Genomic DNA, 17,713 nt, shown 5'->3' with positions numbered 1-17,713 from the left:
GGAGCGGGCCATCCGAACCGCCCAATTTATATTCTCCCATCAATTCCTTACAAAACTCGTTTATTCGAGCCTCAATTATTCACGCTACGAATATAAATAAAATCATTATTTTTCTCCATTATTAATTTACGATTGTCACCGAATTTCATAGCACTCGGATATTTCGTGGATTTGATAGCTCATCCTTCAAATAAAAAGCGAATCAATTCTTCCTCATTCCCATCGCGATTGGACCTTCGTCGATTTCGATTCGTGTTGAAAAGCATCGTCAGGATATTTCTTCCTGGGCGATTTTATAATTTCTTAAAATCGTCAACAATCTTCGGTTCCAGTTGCTAAAGATATTTTCGTCGGTCCATTCCGGTTTTGCGGTTCGATCGTTAATTGTGGAAGTAATTGAATCAATCAATTTCTCGCCTCGTTGTGAATAAATATTTCATGTCGCTTTATTTCTCAGCAAGACATTTTTTATACATTAGATATACAATATTTTACAGTGGATTTTATTTTCTTCCTCAATTATTTCGTCCTTTTGAGATTGTTCTTTCGTTTTTAATGTTCTTTTTATGCTTTAAAACACGAATGATTGCACGTTAGAGTGAAGAGCTGACTTTCCTTTCGAGGAACAGCGCAGGAGATGTCGATGAGATGAATTTTTCTTTGCGAATCATCGTAGCGCTGTGAATAATATTTTTGAATAATTTTTTAATCAAATGTTTGTTGGGACGCTCGAAGCGTTCGGATTCCCGTCGAAAGTGCATCGAAGAGCTCGACCGGATTCTAAGATTGTTTTACAAAAAATAATTGCATTATCGTAGTTCGTATTATTTATTTATCGCTTTTTTCATCTCGTTCATTCCTTTCGTCCGCCCCCACCCTCTCTCGTGTTTCCTTTCCTTTATCCTTTCGCCATTTTTAAGTATAGTAAGAGTTTTCTATTGGCACATTCACTTTTTTTTTTGGACCACTTTTTTCGTCGTCGACTTATTCGCGAGTATTAACGAAAAACGGAAACTCTCATATGCTCTCGTTCAGCATCTCTCTCGAAATATAATTCAAACAATTTATCGTATTCTTCGCCCGAACTATGGAGATTTCTCCCTTCCTACTAGCCGCGTCGAGTTCGCCGGCATATTTATTTAAAGAGGCGCATAAGATCTACAAAATTTTGCAATTCGGTTCGTCATTCAAGCTCCTAAGCTCCCGCTCATCACGATCAAAACCCAAACGAATGTTAGAAATATAAAAAATATGCTCGCTCGCTGGGAATCTCAAGATGTCGAGATAAGAAACACAAATCAACGTTTCATCGACTCACGAACGAAAAAATACTGTTTTCGTGTGTGTTTTCATCGTAAAATATTCCTTGTAAGATGAAATATCTTTGTTTTTCATTGTGCGCGATCCAGACGAGCACACACGCATTTACACGCTCACATTGAAATCGATTTGAAAAACGAACGATGGACGAGATTGGCCCAACTCGGGTGTCAAAAAGCGAGCGCCCTCGCCGTTGATTGTAAAATAATAATAATTCACTGTAATTATCAAACGAGTATTTTTCACTCGAGATTGTTTCTTCGCGGTCAATATCGACGAGGGACGATCGTTTTTCTTACCGTTCGAATTATGCCCATATCTGTTTACAGATATCTAGGACGATCAGTGTCAATGGAAACATTCAATTAGTACGATAACGGAGAGATATTCGAAGCGGGCAATAAATTCCCCGGGGAAACGATCACAGATACTAATACGAATAATTCAATACGCGCGATCGATATACGAGGAGATTTAATCGCGATTAAAAATTATTTCGTAGCAATAATTCATCATGGAGTATCATCGAAACGAATTATTTGTACAGTCTTAAAAGTATTTCTAAGTATTACACCGTAAGCTTCAAAACAAAAACGAGAATTATTGACATCGTCGCTTCTTCCAGCTTCCTTTAATTTTGACATTTCGTTAAAAACCTTATTGCCTCCCCGTCGCGAGAAAATCTCCCGGATAAAATGTATCCTAGGAGGCTATTGCGCCCTTTCCAAAATCTCAATGAGGAAAATTCTTTCGAATTACGAAATTACGCATATCGCGCACTTATAGTACCATATTATCGCGTTATATTCATTCGGCTTTTCGCCGCAAGATCGAAAACATTTCCCTACCATTTGTCTATTCCGACAAATTCTTGAGAAAAACGCAGTATAAACGAAAAGAAAAATTCGAATTTTCGTATCGACACTTTTGGTCATTTGGCTAAAAATTAATGCACAATCTCGATTCATTCATCAGATCATTTATTTGATTGGATCGATTGAATTAATCGGTCGATCAAATCGTCCGGGAGTCTCCGACCCTCGTTTCTGTTCTTCCAATTCTTTTACTTTTTTATCTTTTTTTTTCTCTATTATAAAATAGGTGTGTAATTAATTTCGTGCGATGCCAGATTTATCATAGTGACGCCGGAGCACACGATCGATCTTTTCTACCGATCAGATCTTTTTTCAACGCGAGGTCAATCGCGAACTGACGAATAATAATAATAATAATAACAATAATAATAATAATTGTGTTTACGAGTTGGATGGAAGATCCGATATCGGTGTGCAGCTTCTCGGTGAACCCTCGATACATTAATGTTTTGTCTTTTTCTGACAGTCAATTAATATTTCTTCATTAATCAACCGCGTGTGTCTCGATTGATCGAGACGAAAAATGTTGCTATGTCTTTTTCATAATTATTAAGTGGACAGTGACGTGCGCGTTCGTTTTATTATTTTCTTTCACTTTTTCATTGAGTTTACAATAACGAGAGGCTTTTTGAGCGTTATTCAGCATCCCGCAATGATGCTGCAGCTTGATAAATAACACATTTATATTTTTCTTCGTTTTTTTTTTTTTTTTAATTTTCTTTTTTATCGTACTCTGTACGTCTAAGTTTCTTCATCACTCTCGTAAATTCTAACGATCTAGCTGTAAATTCGAATGTAAATAACAAATAAATAAATAAATAAATAAATAAATAGAGTTTGTTACGAATAGACTGATGTGCGATGATGCTTATTGCGAATTTCATTGGAAAAAATACTTGATAAAGGATCAATGAACCGAGGTGATTGTTTCGTAACTCGGTCAATCATTTATAACCGTGTTCGCAATACAGAATTTGGAAAAAACCTTCGGATAAAATGAAGGTTAAAAGACGAAGCGGAATGTTTGTGTTTGTTTTAATCTCAAGCGCGATCACGATCGTTGGTTTGTATCTTTTGAAAAAGTCTTAATATTTGTGTCCGTATGCGAGATGTACGCGCCTGTTGAAAGGTCGCGAATGTACACGTTAACATAGCGAATGAGGCGGTAGTGAAGTTCACATAGATTTTCAGTCTAGAGACTTGGATCTGTCTAATTTATTATGTTTACTTTCATGATTGTTGATTGGAGTTTGAACGATGTTAAGATCGTCGTCGTTGCTAAGCCTCGCGCCGGGCGAGGGCACTCGTCTACGTCGTTTTTCGTCGTCATCCTGACGACGGGTTCTCCAGCAAGCGGAGGAAGAAGTTGAAGAAGAAGAAGCGACGGCGGTAGAAGAAGCGGCAGCGGCGTCTTCCTCGTTTATGGCAGAACCAACGTTCGGGCGGTTGGGGTCATTTATATTAACGGAAGTAAGTGGCTCTAATATCACATTATCGGATGGATTTGTTTGATGATCAACGTCGTAAGAACGCGTTATCACCGTTTTACGAGGTTTATCACTCGCCGCGAGGAGTCCGTTTCTCGTTGACCTTGAGAACGAACCGGTTTCCTCAAAGTCAACATCGCCACTGTTACTTTCACTGTCGAGCGTAATGCCAGCTTTGTTCTGTCCGATTTGATCCTTCGCCCAACTCGATGTACCGAGCTCAAGCAGGTTTCTACCGCGTCGAAAACTCGCATGTATTCCACTCGTCGTCTCGTCTCGTGACCTTGAAAATTTTAAAGATCCACCGTGATTCCGATAATAGCGATCGCGATGCTCTTCCTGCTGAGGCGTTTTCGGCCTGCGAGCGTCGCCCAGCTCCGCGTTCAAATCGGGCACCGACGAGTGGGATTCACCCACCAACACCTGCGACGAACGTCTCCGGTGATCGCGCGTCAACGCGCTTCCCGATGCTGACACCCCGTTCAATCTCCTCGCACGGGGGAGATCCAGCCCGTTTCTATCAGCGTGGTGGTAACTTGGCAATCTTTCCAAGTCTTCCTCACCGTTGTATATTCTGTACGTGTCGGGAACTATGGCGCTGTGCTCTTCTTGATAATCGAGAGGTGGAATTGGTCCTCCTGGAAAGACGGCAATTGAAAGTTGCAGTTTTCTGCATTCGGGCCACTCCTTGGGAGTGCTCAATAATACCGTGGAGAATCTATGGGTCGAAAGTCTGCGAAGGTTTTTTGATCAGGTTCCCTCGTGGAAAGTGATCGTTCGACAGAGTTGATGGACGAGAGTCATTCCGTAGCGCGTATTACCGAGATGCTTCGAGATAGAGCAAAAGTCCGTGAGACCCATGTTGGAGAACGGAAAGTTTCCTACAAAAAAGTTCCCGAAGAGGATTTCCTATCCGCAGTCGTTTGATCACGACGGCAGATAGGAAAGATCCCGAAAACAGAAAACAATGAATTTTCTGTGATCAGGATCAAAATACTAGAGATAGAAAAACCTCTTCGGGAACTTTTTTGTAGAAAATTTGATGCTCTTCAAGTTTGGTCCCATGGACTTTTGCTCTATCTACAACCGTTCGGGGAGTACGCGCGATAAAAGCCGGTGCTGATCACAAAACCCTTCGAGACTCTGCAACTCGTTTATTTTATATTTATTAACCATATGAGAATTGCCATAGCTTTGTGAAAAAATTACCGTGATAGTGTAGCGGTAAACACGGCTCTTGGCGTCCAGCTGTATGTACAGGAGTTGTGCCATCGGTATTGGCGACGTAAGACGGGGCGAATCGTGGAAAACCGGAAGTAGTTTCGAGAGTGTCCAATCGATGAATGTTATCGGTGACATTCGTATTTTGTTCGTAACACGGTATGGCAGTATCGATGTTGCCGATATTGCCACCAACTTGGGACGGATGACTGTTGTTATAGGGCGAATGATTGTAACATCGTGAAGCAACATCCTGATTCGGTAATGTTGAGCTACTCGTCGCTGTTGACAAGTCAATGTTTCTCGAGCGTTCCGGGGACAGTGGACTCGACAATTTGCCCCGTGTTTGGGCTATAACGGTCTCGTAACTCGGCGGTGGACCGTAAAGTTGATAATAAGGACAGTTAACATCGTTCAGAACGACGCTCGTGTTTTGAAAGTGCGCCGAACTCGCGGCCGCAGCTACAGGTGGACCTGTGTAAGCGGGTGACGAGCCGGGACCACGATGAGGACCTAATTTTAAATCATGAAAAATCGCATTTCATCATAAAAATCAAAAAAAAATTGACTTTCGAAAATTCCAATGAAACAGCACAAGGTTCGCATTTTACGGGTGCCTAAATTGGGCCGATTTTTACTTCCTAATTAAAACTATCATGACTTTAAATTAATGTCAGAGTTATCAATTCGAAATTGTAAATCAATTTTTTCAACTTATTTTTTGGCGAATGAAATTATAAGCCATTAATTTAACGAGGATCCATCACTGGCTGAACCCAAAATTTTATTCGTCCCTGGCTAAAACACTATTGTTTTTTATATAAAAAATCGCATTAGAGAGCGCAAAGGGTAAACACAAAGAGAAATGGATCAAGAAAGAAATTTTAATAAGAAGGCTAATATGTTAATAAAAAGAATACAAAATTTAAAAAACATGTTTTTCTTGATCCATTTCTCTTTGTGTTTACCCTTTGCGCTCTCTAATGCGATTTTTTACATAAAAAACAATAGTGTTTTAGCCAGGGACGAATTAAATTTTGGGTTCAGCCAGGCTATAGCCTTCTGTCTTTTTATTGACATTATTAATATTTTTTAAAAATTTTGTATAAAAAGACAGAAGGCTATAGCCTTCTTATTAAGATTTCTTTCTTGATCCATTTCCCTTTGTGTTTACCCTTTGCGCTCTATGATTCGATTTTTTACATAAAAAACAATAGTGTTTTAGCCTAGGACGAATTAAATTTTGGGGCTATAGCCTTCTTATTAACATTTTTTATATTTTTTTAAAATGTTGTATAAAAAGACAGAAGGCTATAGCCTGGCTGAACACAAAATTTCATTCGTCCCTGGCTAAAACACTATTGTTTTTTATGTAAAAAATCACATCATAAAGCGCAAAGGGTAAACACAAAGGGAAATGGATCAAGAAAGAAATGTTAATGAGAAGGCTATAGCCTTCTGTCTTTTTATTGACATTTTTAATATTTTTTAAAAATTTTGTATTTGTATTTTTGAGAAGGCTATAGCCTTCTGTCTTTTTATTGACATTTTTAATATTTTTTAAAAATTTTATATTTGTATTTTTGAGAAGGCTATAGCCTTCTGTCTTTTTATTGTCATTTTTAATATTTTTTAAAAATTTTGTATAAAAAGACAGAAGGCTATAGCCTTCTCATTAACATTTTTTTCTTGATCCGTTTCCCCTTGTGTTTACCCTTTGCGCTCTCTAATGTGATTTTTTACATAAAAAACAATAGTGTATTAGCCAGGGACGAATGAAATTTTGGGTTCAGCCAGGCTATAGCCTTCTGTCTTTTTATACAACATTTTAAAAAAATATAAAAAGTGTTAATAAGAAGGCTTCTGTCTTTTTATACAAAATTTTGAAAAAATATAAAAAATGTCAATAAAAATACAGAAGGCTATAGCTCCAAAAAAAATCCCTCTAGAGGACCGGAAAGCCGATATATCGGCTCATCCTGTGATATGAACTTTGTATGCAGTTGATACGTGATACCAGACACTAATTTGAGCACTTTTCAAAGGCGATTTCAATTCTCAAATGCCGGCCCTCTAAAGGTTAACATTATTTATATTTTTTTTTATTTTTGTATTCTTTTTTTAACCATCTTATTAACATATTAGCCTTCTTATTAACATTTTTTTCTTGATTCATTTCTCTTTGTGTTTACCCTTTGCGCTCTATGATGCGATTTTTTACATAAAAAACAATAGTGTTTTAGCCAGGGACGAATGAAATTTTGGGGCTATAGCCTTCTCTCTTTTTATTAACATTTTTTATATTTTTTTAAAATTTTGTATAAAAAGACAGAAGGCTATAGTCTTCTATCTTCTGTCTTTTAAATAAATTACCAGATTTTGGCCCAAGCCAAGGAGTAACAAAATGCCGAAATAAACAAATGTGAGGTTATACGAGTGCTCATTACCAATTTCGTTCAACCTTTAACATAATATATTTTTATTACTAGTAAGACAATCGTCTCGAATTTTTCCCCAGACCTTCGTTATATACTTCATTTTTCTTGTGCACTAGTTCATAAATTTCGTAAGAAGCGTTCATTCGTTATATGGAAAGAAAAACGATTTTTCACGCATAGTCCCTATACCCCTGTGTATTTTTCTTCATATTTAAACACGTTCATCGAAATAACCAATAAATAAGGTGAACCCTTTAAAATTTGATATGCGTGTCAGTCGACTGCCCATTGAAACTGTGTAAATTTCAAGATTTTCTTAAAAAAATTGTTTCGTGCATGTTTTCATTTGTTTTTTAGCCCATAACTCACCCCCCTTCCACATGCGATGTAGCAAAACTGTATTTCGTGCTGAATTATACGTTATGCTTGCTTGCTGCGCGGGACAGGTACGTCCCGGAAGTGAATTCTGACCTCTTGAATTTGACGCGCCTCGGTTCGGTATGGCAGAAGCAGCGGCTCTGTATCTGCCTTGTAACCAATAACGATACCACCAGCCACCACCCGAGCAAACGAGGAACATTATTATGACGAGAAGCCTGCAAAATTATCGTTGAAGCGATCACTGCGTTGATCAATCGGTTGTATAAACGTTCCCAGACAATATCAACACGATTGTTTTATTGACGGTTCAATTAATTTTCAATTTTCGTATCATTGTTTCGTCCAAATCAAGTGGAATATACGAGTGCACCGAATTAATGAGATTGTATAGCCCGGGGGTATCGAAAACCCTGAAGTATGCATGCGAGAGCGCCATCTCTAAGATTTTAACGGCGAGCGTTTGTACTACATAAAGGCGCCAAATTCAAACTAATCAATAGCCTCAAATTTTACTTCTACGTTTCCGTGCGTTATTGAAAACTTTCCGAGGTTGATTAGTCATCGATTGGGAAGAGCGTGAGCGAAATAAAAATGGAGAACCTACCAGTAGTACCAAAGATGATAAATCTGAAATCCTGGCGACACACAGCAACCAAAATTGCAGCAGTACTCGGTTCTCGGACATCTGAATAAACGAAATTCATTGATTAACGCGAATCAGAGGAGAGCTCGAGTTCGATTAATTTGAATATTTAAAAGGGAGGTTGCCTCCCCTTAAGAACACGATCAATTGACCTTAAGAGCGTAACTTACACGTAGTATTTCGGTTCCCCGTGTATTTCGAAGGCACAGTATTTCGCTTCAGCCTGAAAATATTCGAAATCTCACAACACTTGCTCGAAAAGATGAAAAAAAAAAAAAATTGTTTCATCAAAATAAGCTACTGACGCCATCTTGGAAAGTGACGCATTTTGTTTATTCGGTGGAAAGGGTTAAATAAAACAATTCGGTGCATTTGTTTTTCGCGCAAAAACTTTATGTACAAATGCGTGTAACAACGAAAAAAAAAAAAACAAAAAAAAACAATCAATATGAAACAATAAGAATGATGTCAAGGTCGCAGCAGGGTGAAGGACGAAGGGGAAAGTAGAGCACATTGCATCGAATGGTGTACAAGCATTGAAACGTAAACAGAATCGTGTATGTTTATCCATATATCTCGGGGTGGTTGGAGAGTTTCACAGTTGGAGGTCACAAAAAGCGCTCGTGCTGGTAAACACATTCGGGGGGGAGGGAATTTTTTTTTGTTCGTTTATTTTTTTGCGCCTGGTTTAGCGTGCAGCAGGATCGAGGTCTCACAGAGTCTCATGACCTTCAAGGACGACCTCAGGTCGTGCTTGGAACAAAAATTTTAATAAAAGATGAACATAATCGACGATGCGAAACGAAAGATAAAAAGGAGAGGCGCACAGGCTTAAATTCCGTTTCACCTACGTAGACTAAACACTCGGATATTCCGGCGACGATCGCAAGTTTTCTCTTCGAGTTCCACGACATTTTGTTTCTTACACAGTTTCACGTAATCCTTTTCCTAATATTTATTCTTATTTATTATTTTTGAAATTGTATTCTCTGTTCCGGTTACTTGTTTTAATGTTAATTTTGCTTCTACACCCTCTTCCCTCTAGCCTCACGGATCACAGAAACTCCTCACTTTGACACTATGTTTTGACGTGTTCGACGGCCATATTCGTCGCGGCCGTCTCTCTCTACCCCCATCGACAAAAAACAACCTCGACACCCCCGGACGCTCTGCTACCCCGTTATGTTGTCACATCGATCACAGCGCCACCGTACACGACGACACTTCGCACTACGACCTCCTCAAATCCTACGTCATACTCCCTCGCACCCAATCCCACTTCATAAACCACTGCCTTACCTTTTATTGATTTCAAACAATTTACCACGCTCCAATCACCCGCCACTATGACGCTCGCCACTTCTTTCAAAATGGCCGCTCCATTATTTTTTCAACTCCTTTCGCTTTTTTATGCTTTCATTTTTTTCAATTATTTTTATTATTGATTGATATGAGTTACTTTGGGAGGGGAGCAGTACGATTCTGAACTCTGAATCTTACATATTTTGTCTTTCTTCCTCACACTGAAACTCAATTGCAGATAAAGTTTGGTGAAATTTGACTTTTAAAAATACCGCTCGTAGATAGCGCCAGCGGACAAGTTTGGAGCTCAATTCGTAACAATTTCCCGCCCTTACGCAAGAGTTTTTTCTCCCAATTGGTAAAAGCACAATTCTCTGAATTTTCCCAAAAATTTCTTCCTGGATGGACTAACCTAATTACACTATTTCGTAAAAGTTATGTGCATTTTCAACACATTGAAAATTTTATATCTCAAAGTAATTGCAGCGAAACGACAACAACAAAGAAAGTTTTCTCTTATGTTCTTCGTTAACACAGAAGTGTATTATGATGTGTCAACGTGACCCCGTAAACTTAGTATAACCATACTACTTCTTCGAGAAGCTGCTATATTTTTCAGTTCCCATAAAATAGAGAAATTTTAAATTTCGACCTAATTTTCATCTGAATAAAAATAATTCAATCATTTTCTCCTGTTTCAAGCGAGTTTAAATATTTCTCGTGTATATCGAGTTTATTATTTAACGGTACATATTCACTTATATTTACAGTCGATTAATCACAGTCGAAAATTCGAAGATTCATGATATATATCGCAAGACGATTACGCAGGAAACATGACTGAGTTTTTTCGCGGCTATCCAACGATAACTTACATTTTTACAAAACAAAAAAAACCTATAAAAATCGATTTTGTCCCATGTGACAAAAATGCAAAGGATAAATTTCAGTGAACATTCATGCGCAAATTATAATAATATTTTTTTGAGAACCTTCCTACAATGTATTTGTTTTCTGTTCACTTTTGTATTAAATTTGGGACAGAGTATGAAGATTCTATACATTGGCAACTCCGTTGACAAATGTAGTTTTCACAGTTATCAAAATTTCACATGGCAAAGTATTCCAATTTACCAATTATTTTTTACAATTGGAAAAATTATTATAATTCATAGTTTTAACTCTTTGTTCAATACTTCAGGCTTCGGTGTGAGGCAAAAGAGGCTCTCTTCGAGAAAATGGCCATTGCATACGCAGTCTATACGTATCGTAGTATCGGAAGAGACAGCCGCAACAAATGGATATTGCAACCAACGCTGACAGCAACCCGCAACTACAAAGAAATAATTGATTTCTCAAAATATTGGTATTTATGTTTGAACAAACGATTTTGGAAGGTGTTCCATTTTAATATTTTTCACGCTCCCTAGAGTGATAATCCCATTGATTATTGTCAATGAAATAAAAGGTTTGATTGTTCCTCTTAAACAAATGAAATAAGTCTATTTACATGAGAATCCACGTAGTTCCATTGTCAGGACAACACATATTATCTCCACAACAATACTCAGACAAATAGCAATATCCCCATTCGCAATAGTCATCAGAAGCAGTAGCCTGAAATAAAGAATTAAAGCGCGACAGAAATCGGTCAGTATTCTCGTTTTTTGCGTACCTCTCGAAGTCGCGAGGTTAACCTCTCAAACAGCTTTACATTATGAAGCAATCGCTACACAAAAACTGAGACGATGAAAAGGAAGGAGTATAGCAAAATATAGAAATCAAAATTTACCATCGCAATTGTGGATATATAGACTAAAATTACGAAAAACATGTTTTTAACAGAAAACACTGTGGCGTTCGACGGAAATTGTATTTTATGATTAAAGATCTGCATGACGCATACAACTACAACAGTTGACATTGGCCGAAGCGGAGTCACTCCAGTGGCCAGGCTAATCTCACGCCAAACTCACAGACGGGAAGCTAGCCAAAAAGTAACAGAAAAATGTACGATGTACGAAGCTTTCTCATTGGATATTGTCATTTCGTGAACACCGACTCAATATTTTATTATTTTATTGAAAGTAAAGATTGAACAAATTTAACAACAATCTTTATCATTACCAATAAACAACTCCGAACAGATGAATTTCAGAAAAAATTGAATTAGGAAAAACTTATAAGATTGTTTGAAAAAGTATATAATTGAAAAAAATATTCCAATGAAACGAACAATTAAAAACAATCGTCCAACAATTGTTAAACATTTTTTAAAAATACAACAGTAATAATTTATCAGTCATTTCAACAAAGCTTCGCACCCCTTCACTGCATCCGTAACCCGTAACCTAACAAAATCTGTACTTTGTGTAAATGTGCCGAACGAAATATCTTTTTAGAAAAACGATTATTGGATATTCATGTAAAATGTCACTGTGTGCACGTAAGTTATAATTCCTTCAAATTTTCGGTATTTTGAAATCATACACTCAAACAACATGTTTATCAAACCAAAATACAAATCTAGTATAGTCAAAGTATTCGGTATGTTCCGGCAGTTTTCTTATTTTCATTAGTGATTATGTTGTCTTTGTCAATAATTATTTCGTGGGTATTAAGCAATTGTAGTAGTTCGAAAACAATTCGGTGACAGCATTCTATAAAAATGTGCAAAAATTTTAGTGAAAACCTCGTCATTATGTATTGCAAATGGTTTCGCATTTTTTGTTATATGCTTAATGTGGTATGATGAAAAAATGTTCAATTTTTCAGTTTTTATTTTAATATCATAATTCCGTTTGTTGAGACATTGAATATATAAGAAAAATTGAAAAACAAACTATAAAATGTTGGTTCTCGTATTGAAGAAAAATCAAAACAAACCCACTGTTTTTTTCTTTTTCTGTCAAGCGTTCGAGATTTATTTTCAGATTAAAATTTTTAACAATATTCCAGAGTTTCTACGGCCGTCTCGTCTGTGTGCACCTGTAGCACGAGGATTGAGCGCCACTGCAGAAGCTGTATCAATTCCAGATGAGCCACTCCAGGTTTTTCGTACTTTGGAAAATAATCCAGCGAATCACACTACTGATCATCTTCATAGATTTTACACAATCGAGCCCAAAGTTCAACAGCGGTTGTTTGCCACAGGTGGATTGCCTAAAAAATTTGCCAATAATTGCGCAACATTTTTAGAGTGCAGTCTACTCGTCCGGTCTCCTGCAGTCGACATAATTTCATATCTCAATCAAACAGACTACACTAGACCAGCCAACAAATACGTTTTATGTATCCTTTCTAAACAAATTGTTTCCATTTGAAACACAGTGTCTTGAATGATGTAAAATTGACCTTAACGATTTAGCTAGATGGCAAAATGGGAGTTGGGAAAACTCTAACCGTAGCACACTTGGTGCACTATGGATTGGCAACTAAGAAAATTATAGTTCATGTCCCTTGGGGTATGAATTTAACCTTCAATATATTTTTAACATGTGCTTACATTCCTTTTACAAATTGTGTCACTGAAAATTATTCTTTTCAGTCCCTTATTGGTTCAAAACTCCCAAAGAAGTTGCCACTTCACTGACCAAAGAAGGATATTACGATTTACCACTCGACGCAGCTACGTGGCTCGTCCACTTCAAACGTCAGAACGAACCTCTCCTCGCTGAACTCAATGTAGGTTCTATTACATAAATCCTGCCTGATATTTAGCAGTGTTTTTTTTAACGAAAATGTGATAATTTTTTGAATACTCAAAACAGAAAAAAAAATGTGAAATTCTAACCATATTATTTCGTTAAATCGTTGTTAAGACTGCCTAAGTTGAATTGCACGAATTTTGAATTCGTTCGCATGAGAGTATTCAACAATTGAAAGCAAAATTTTTCCTTGAATAGGAAACAGATAATTTTAAAAAAATTAAGAGCATTGAGTTTCTATTTCATGAAATTAGCCAGAAAACAAGGATAAAAGTTGATCGGAATAATCATTTTATTCAAGAATCAAACCGTAATTAAACCAACAATGCATTGAATGAAAAAAATTATTGCAGCTGGTAGTTTCGAAAGAATACGAATGGAGTGCACGAGAGATAACAAAAGCTGGAGCTCCTCTTACGGAGATGATAGATCTTGGCGTGAGTCGAGTAAAATACGCGTGCGACATTATTTACGCGTTGACCGAAGAGTTAAAACTCGCGAGTACAGCTGGAAAATGTAACACGCTCGTTTTGATCGATGGATTCAACGCGTTTTACGCAGAACAATCGCGTATAAAAGATGAGGAGAAAAAATGGCTCAAGCCAACTTACGTCTCGTTGACGGACGCTTTTTTGAATATAACGAAATGGGATTGGTGCAATGGAGCAATCGTATTAACGGTTGATCCAGTCGCCACTATGGTGAGTTACAAAAAGAAAAAAAATAATAATTTCAATGTTTTATGTTAATGAAGCTTTTCGGAGGCTTATTTTTTTATTCAATTCGCTTCTCCAAATTTCATTCAGTTTTTGTATATGATCGTGGAATTGAATCAACAGGATTTGCTAACGAAATATTATCCAATTTGCACACAGAGTAAAGATTACGAAAAAAGTCCAGGCCTTCCACGACTGATGTTGGGTACTGAAGGTTTCGAGCATCTCGACCCCTTTTTACCTGTCAAAGTTGACGATTACACACCTGAAGAGTTCGAGTCGGTAATGGAATATTACAAAGATCGAAAATGGGTGAGGAACATAACGAAAGAGGGTCAACGAGAATTGGAATTGTTAAGTGCTCGTAATCCCTACACTTTGATGACTCGTACAACACACATTTAAATAAATTTGTATATGAAAAAATATCTAAATAGCTGTTAATGAAGTTCTTATCGTTGGCTGTCCAATTTTCTAAGCTAGGTTGACGAGTCTTGGTCATTAAAATGCTAGAAATTTCGATCGGTGTTCTTTTTTAATGTATCATAAGAGCCTATATTGTAAGGATGCGAAAGTTTACTAATAATTTCCATTTTTTTAAACACCAATGGAGCAACTTTCAAATAGCAGTGATGGTTGCTGTTGGCTTCCTGAAAATGTTCTTATTGATTTTTTGGAATTGTTGAGAAGAAAAAGAACTCCGTAACATATTCATGTGCTACTTTATTTGGCCACAAAATTGGAAACTGCCACCACGAAGAATACAAGGATAGTGTTAAGATACAGTCATTACTTTCCACAACAATGGAATGTTCACTTCTAGAACTAAGAACCAGAAATTGCCGCTGAACATAAATCGCAATTGGATTGATTGTTTAGCGTGGTACAGGTGAAAGTGCATCGAGAGCAGCGGCAATGTCTCCACTCTTGGAAACTAAGAGGTTTGTCAACCATTCTCCTTCATTGGAAAACCCCATCTGAATCATGCTTTCTACTGCTTTTTGGATAGTTGGATTAGGGTGATAAATAACTGGAGCTTCTTCCATGGGTTTCTCTGGTGGAGCTTCCGGCAATTTAGGATAAATGGAAGCGTTTGGCGTTTCGGTTGGAGCTGATGACTGTACCTGGAAAAAAGGGAGAGAAAAGATTAAAATTCGAGTAGGAAATTGAATTTTTGTTCCAAAATACATAATAGATTGATATGGAGTGCGTACTTGTTTGGGTATAGTGCCTGTGGATGATGCAGCTGGAGATGTCATGCTGGGAGTTGGACTGTCAATTTGATTGAGCAAAGTCCATCCTTCGCTTTCAAAAGAAACCCGTTTGGGTGTATCAGCAGGAAGTTCCTGGTTGGATAACGGTGTGGCTGCCTCATCACCTTTAGATTCCCTGAGTTTCTTGCCTTCTCCAGGAAATTTAGGGGTAGGAGTGGATTCCTTCGAATTCTGAGGTACTTCTTGTTCCCTGTTGGCTGCGCTGCTTGCAGCATCCGGGTCAGCCATGCAGGCTGGATCGCAATATTTAGGTAGGTTCATGAAGAGGGGGTTGAGTTGAGAAAGAATATTTTCACCCAGGGTCATGCCCATTTCGCTGAGGAGTCGAACTTTCTCAGAGCCACGTTTGTCCTTGGTCTCATGTGGTGGAGCCGACGCTTTGGTACCAGCAGATGCAGCGGTTGGAACTTCTCCAGTCGCTTCGTTAGAGGTTTCTTTGAAGGGACAATCACCAGGAAGATTAGCCAATTCGTCCAAATAAGTCATGAATTTAGGCATCCAAGATGGTGTCTCTTGACTGCAGCAACGTTTCCCACTTCGATTTCCACCCTTGAATGGGCATTGTTTGGTCTCATCGTCTTTGGCGGTGTACGATTGCGCCTTTTTCACAAATCTGTTGACTTGCGTGGCCAAACGTCTTCCATAGTGTGGTTTCCACAGCAACGGCTCGGACAAGCGAATCATACAATGTTCTGGATGCATCCCACGAGTTTCGCACTCTACGCACAAGTCGTAATCCGGACATTGGACACATTTGTAGCGAAAACCTCTTATCTGCTTGTCACAGCCGTCACAAATAATGCCGTCATGAATTGGCCCAGACTCTGCTGTCTCAGTAGCACTGTTTCTGCAAGTCGGATATTCCGAGTGCAAAAGCACATACAATTTACGGATGTTAGATGAGGCTGTCTCCTCTAGAGCAATTTGCAACTCTTCGTCACTTGAAATTACAACATCATCGTCATCAGCATCTGCAATCAATAAGGTTCCTTATTAAATTCTTAAATAATTTCTGTAGTGGGAAGAGCATTCAATTCCTGTTGTTCCACATATCGAATCAAGATCTAAATGAAAATTGTTGATTAAAATATTTTTATAAAATATCCCATCCTGCCATTTCAACTCCTCTTTTCCTGAACAACTTCTAATTTCCTGATTTTTATATTTTATAGTGATTATTGATGAAAATTGAGCATTTAAAAGATTCCATAGATTTTATTTTCTTGCGATACTCATAACAAATTATAGTTGATGAAGGAGGCATGCACTTAATGGTTTGAAGAATTATAAACGTTGTGCAATGCAAACCGAGTTTATTGATAGCAAAGATTTTCGATTATCTTATAAGTGTCTGAACATTTTGAAGTTTTCCGATTAATTTTTTTCAAAGACATCGTGTAAATGAAACGTCTTTCTAGAAAAAACAAATTTATTTTTATGTCAGTTGAATTTTTATTGCAATCTTCAAGTAAAATTGTTATAAAATTAAGAAATCAGTCACAATATGTCAAGATGGCGATTTTTTTAAACTCTTAGGCTGAGTAGATTTCTCTTGTTTTTTGAACAAATGATAAACTTGATTGGTCCGATTTTAGAGAAGATTGCGTCCACGGATGAAATCGTTACTACTTTGTTGCGTCGAAACGAGGTTGAAAGTATCAGTTACGAAAACGACGAAGATAGACAAGATACGGAAAACAAATAAACGAGACAAGAAATAACATTCGTAAACATGGGGTGGTATGATCTGAAAATAGGAATAGAAATAAATAGTAACTAATCGATTAATTTCTTGCTTACCTTTCCAAGAGACAGTGAAGTGTTTGCCTCTCAGTGAAGGAAAAAGGGTTTGCAATTTTTCACGGAGATAAAGAAAATTCGTGACAGCATCGGGTTCAATACCGAAACGACGAACTTCCTTAGAAGATTCTTCTTCCGTTGACAAGTAAACTTTGAAGCTTACCGTTCCGGCCATTTTCACAATTCTTTTAATTACTTTTTTCGTTTTTAATTCACTTCAGGTCGGTTCTGGTTTAGTTTATTAAAGAAAAAAAACTGCTTAAAAACACGAGGTTTATAATTGAAAATCAACTCGTTGAAGCACGTATCAATAAATAAAAAGAAGTAGATAATTGTATATTTTGTACGAACAAACTTTACGTCCAGATCTTGTGAAATTCAGCGATCGAGTACTGCGTCGTAGAATGCCCGTTGCCTTTATATAGGCGAAGCAAGCGCCACGATGACTCGTTGACAAACAAACCATGGAAATGCTGACGCAAGGGTGCAGGATAATTTTTACAGTGGCGTGAATATGGCTACGAAACTTTGTGGCGAACGTTCGAGAAT

At 37.5% G+C, this 17,713-nt stretch overlaps 3 protein-coding genes across 3 annotated transcripts; 1 reads left to right on the top strand and 2 right to left on the bottom strand.

Annotated features, from left to right (window-relative positions):
* Nucleotides 1–421: 421 nt before the first annotated feature.
* Nucleotides 422–10,863, bottom strand: LOC122414085 (uncharacterized). The gene is made up of 6 exons (XM_043424936.1): nucleotides 9,217–10,863; nucleotides 8,536–8,588; nucleotides 8,327–8,407; nucleotides 7,711–7,937; nucleotides 4,892–5,416; nucleotides 422–4,320 (listed from the first exon to the last, which is right to left on the bottom strand). Exons 1-6 carry the CDS (start codon nucleotides 9,277–9,279, stop codon nucleotides 3,383–3,385), a joined length of 1,887 nt encoding a protein of 628 aa, XP_043280871.1. The 5' UTR covers nucleotides 9,280–10,863; the 3' UTR covers nucleotides 422–3,382.
* Nucleotides 10,864–11,706: 843 nt separating this feature from the next.
* Nucleotides 11,707–14,610, top strand: mRpS29 (mitochondrial ribosomal protein S29). The gene is made up of 6 exons (XM_043424940.1): nucleotides 11,707–12,113; nucleotides 12,626–12,958; nucleotides 13,039–13,131; nucleotides 13,215–13,351; nucleotides 13,728–14,075; nucleotides 14,250–14,610. The coding sequence occupies exons 1-6, from the start codon at nucleotides 12,044–12,046 to the stop codon at nucleotides 14,493–14,495; spliced, it is 1,227 nt and encodes a 408-aa protein (XP_043280875.1). The 5' UTR covers nucleotides 11,707–12,043; the 3' UTR covers nucleotides 14,496–14,610.
* Nucleotides 14,611–14,793: 183 nt separating this feature from the next.
* On the bottom strand, nucleotides 14,794–17,585 carry ref(2)P (refractory to sigma P). The gene is made up of 3 exons (XM_043424938.1): nucleotides 17,165–17,585; nucleotides 15,305–16,335; nucleotides 14,794–15,214 (listed from the first exon to the last, which is right to left on the bottom strand). The coding sequence occupies exons 1-3, from the start codon at nucleotides 17,337–17,339 to the stop codon at nucleotides 14,966–14,968; spliced, it is 1,455 nt and encodes a 484-aa protein (XP_043280873.1). The 5' UTR covers nucleotides 17,340–17,585; the 3' UTR covers nucleotides 14,794–14,965.
* Nucleotides 17,586–17,713: the final 128 nt, after the last annotated feature.

This window comes from Venturia canescens, chromosome 7 (assembly GCF_019457755.1).
Source record: "Venturia canescens isolate UGA chromosome 7, ASM1945775v1, whole genome shotgun sequence".
Classification (NCBI taxonomy): Eukaryota; Metazoa; Arthropoda; class Insecta; order Hymenoptera; family Ichneumonidae; genus Venturia; species Venturia canescens.
The sequence above is the reverse complement of the archived record's forward strand: the minus strand, read 5'-3'. Positions and strand labels throughout refer to the sequence as shown.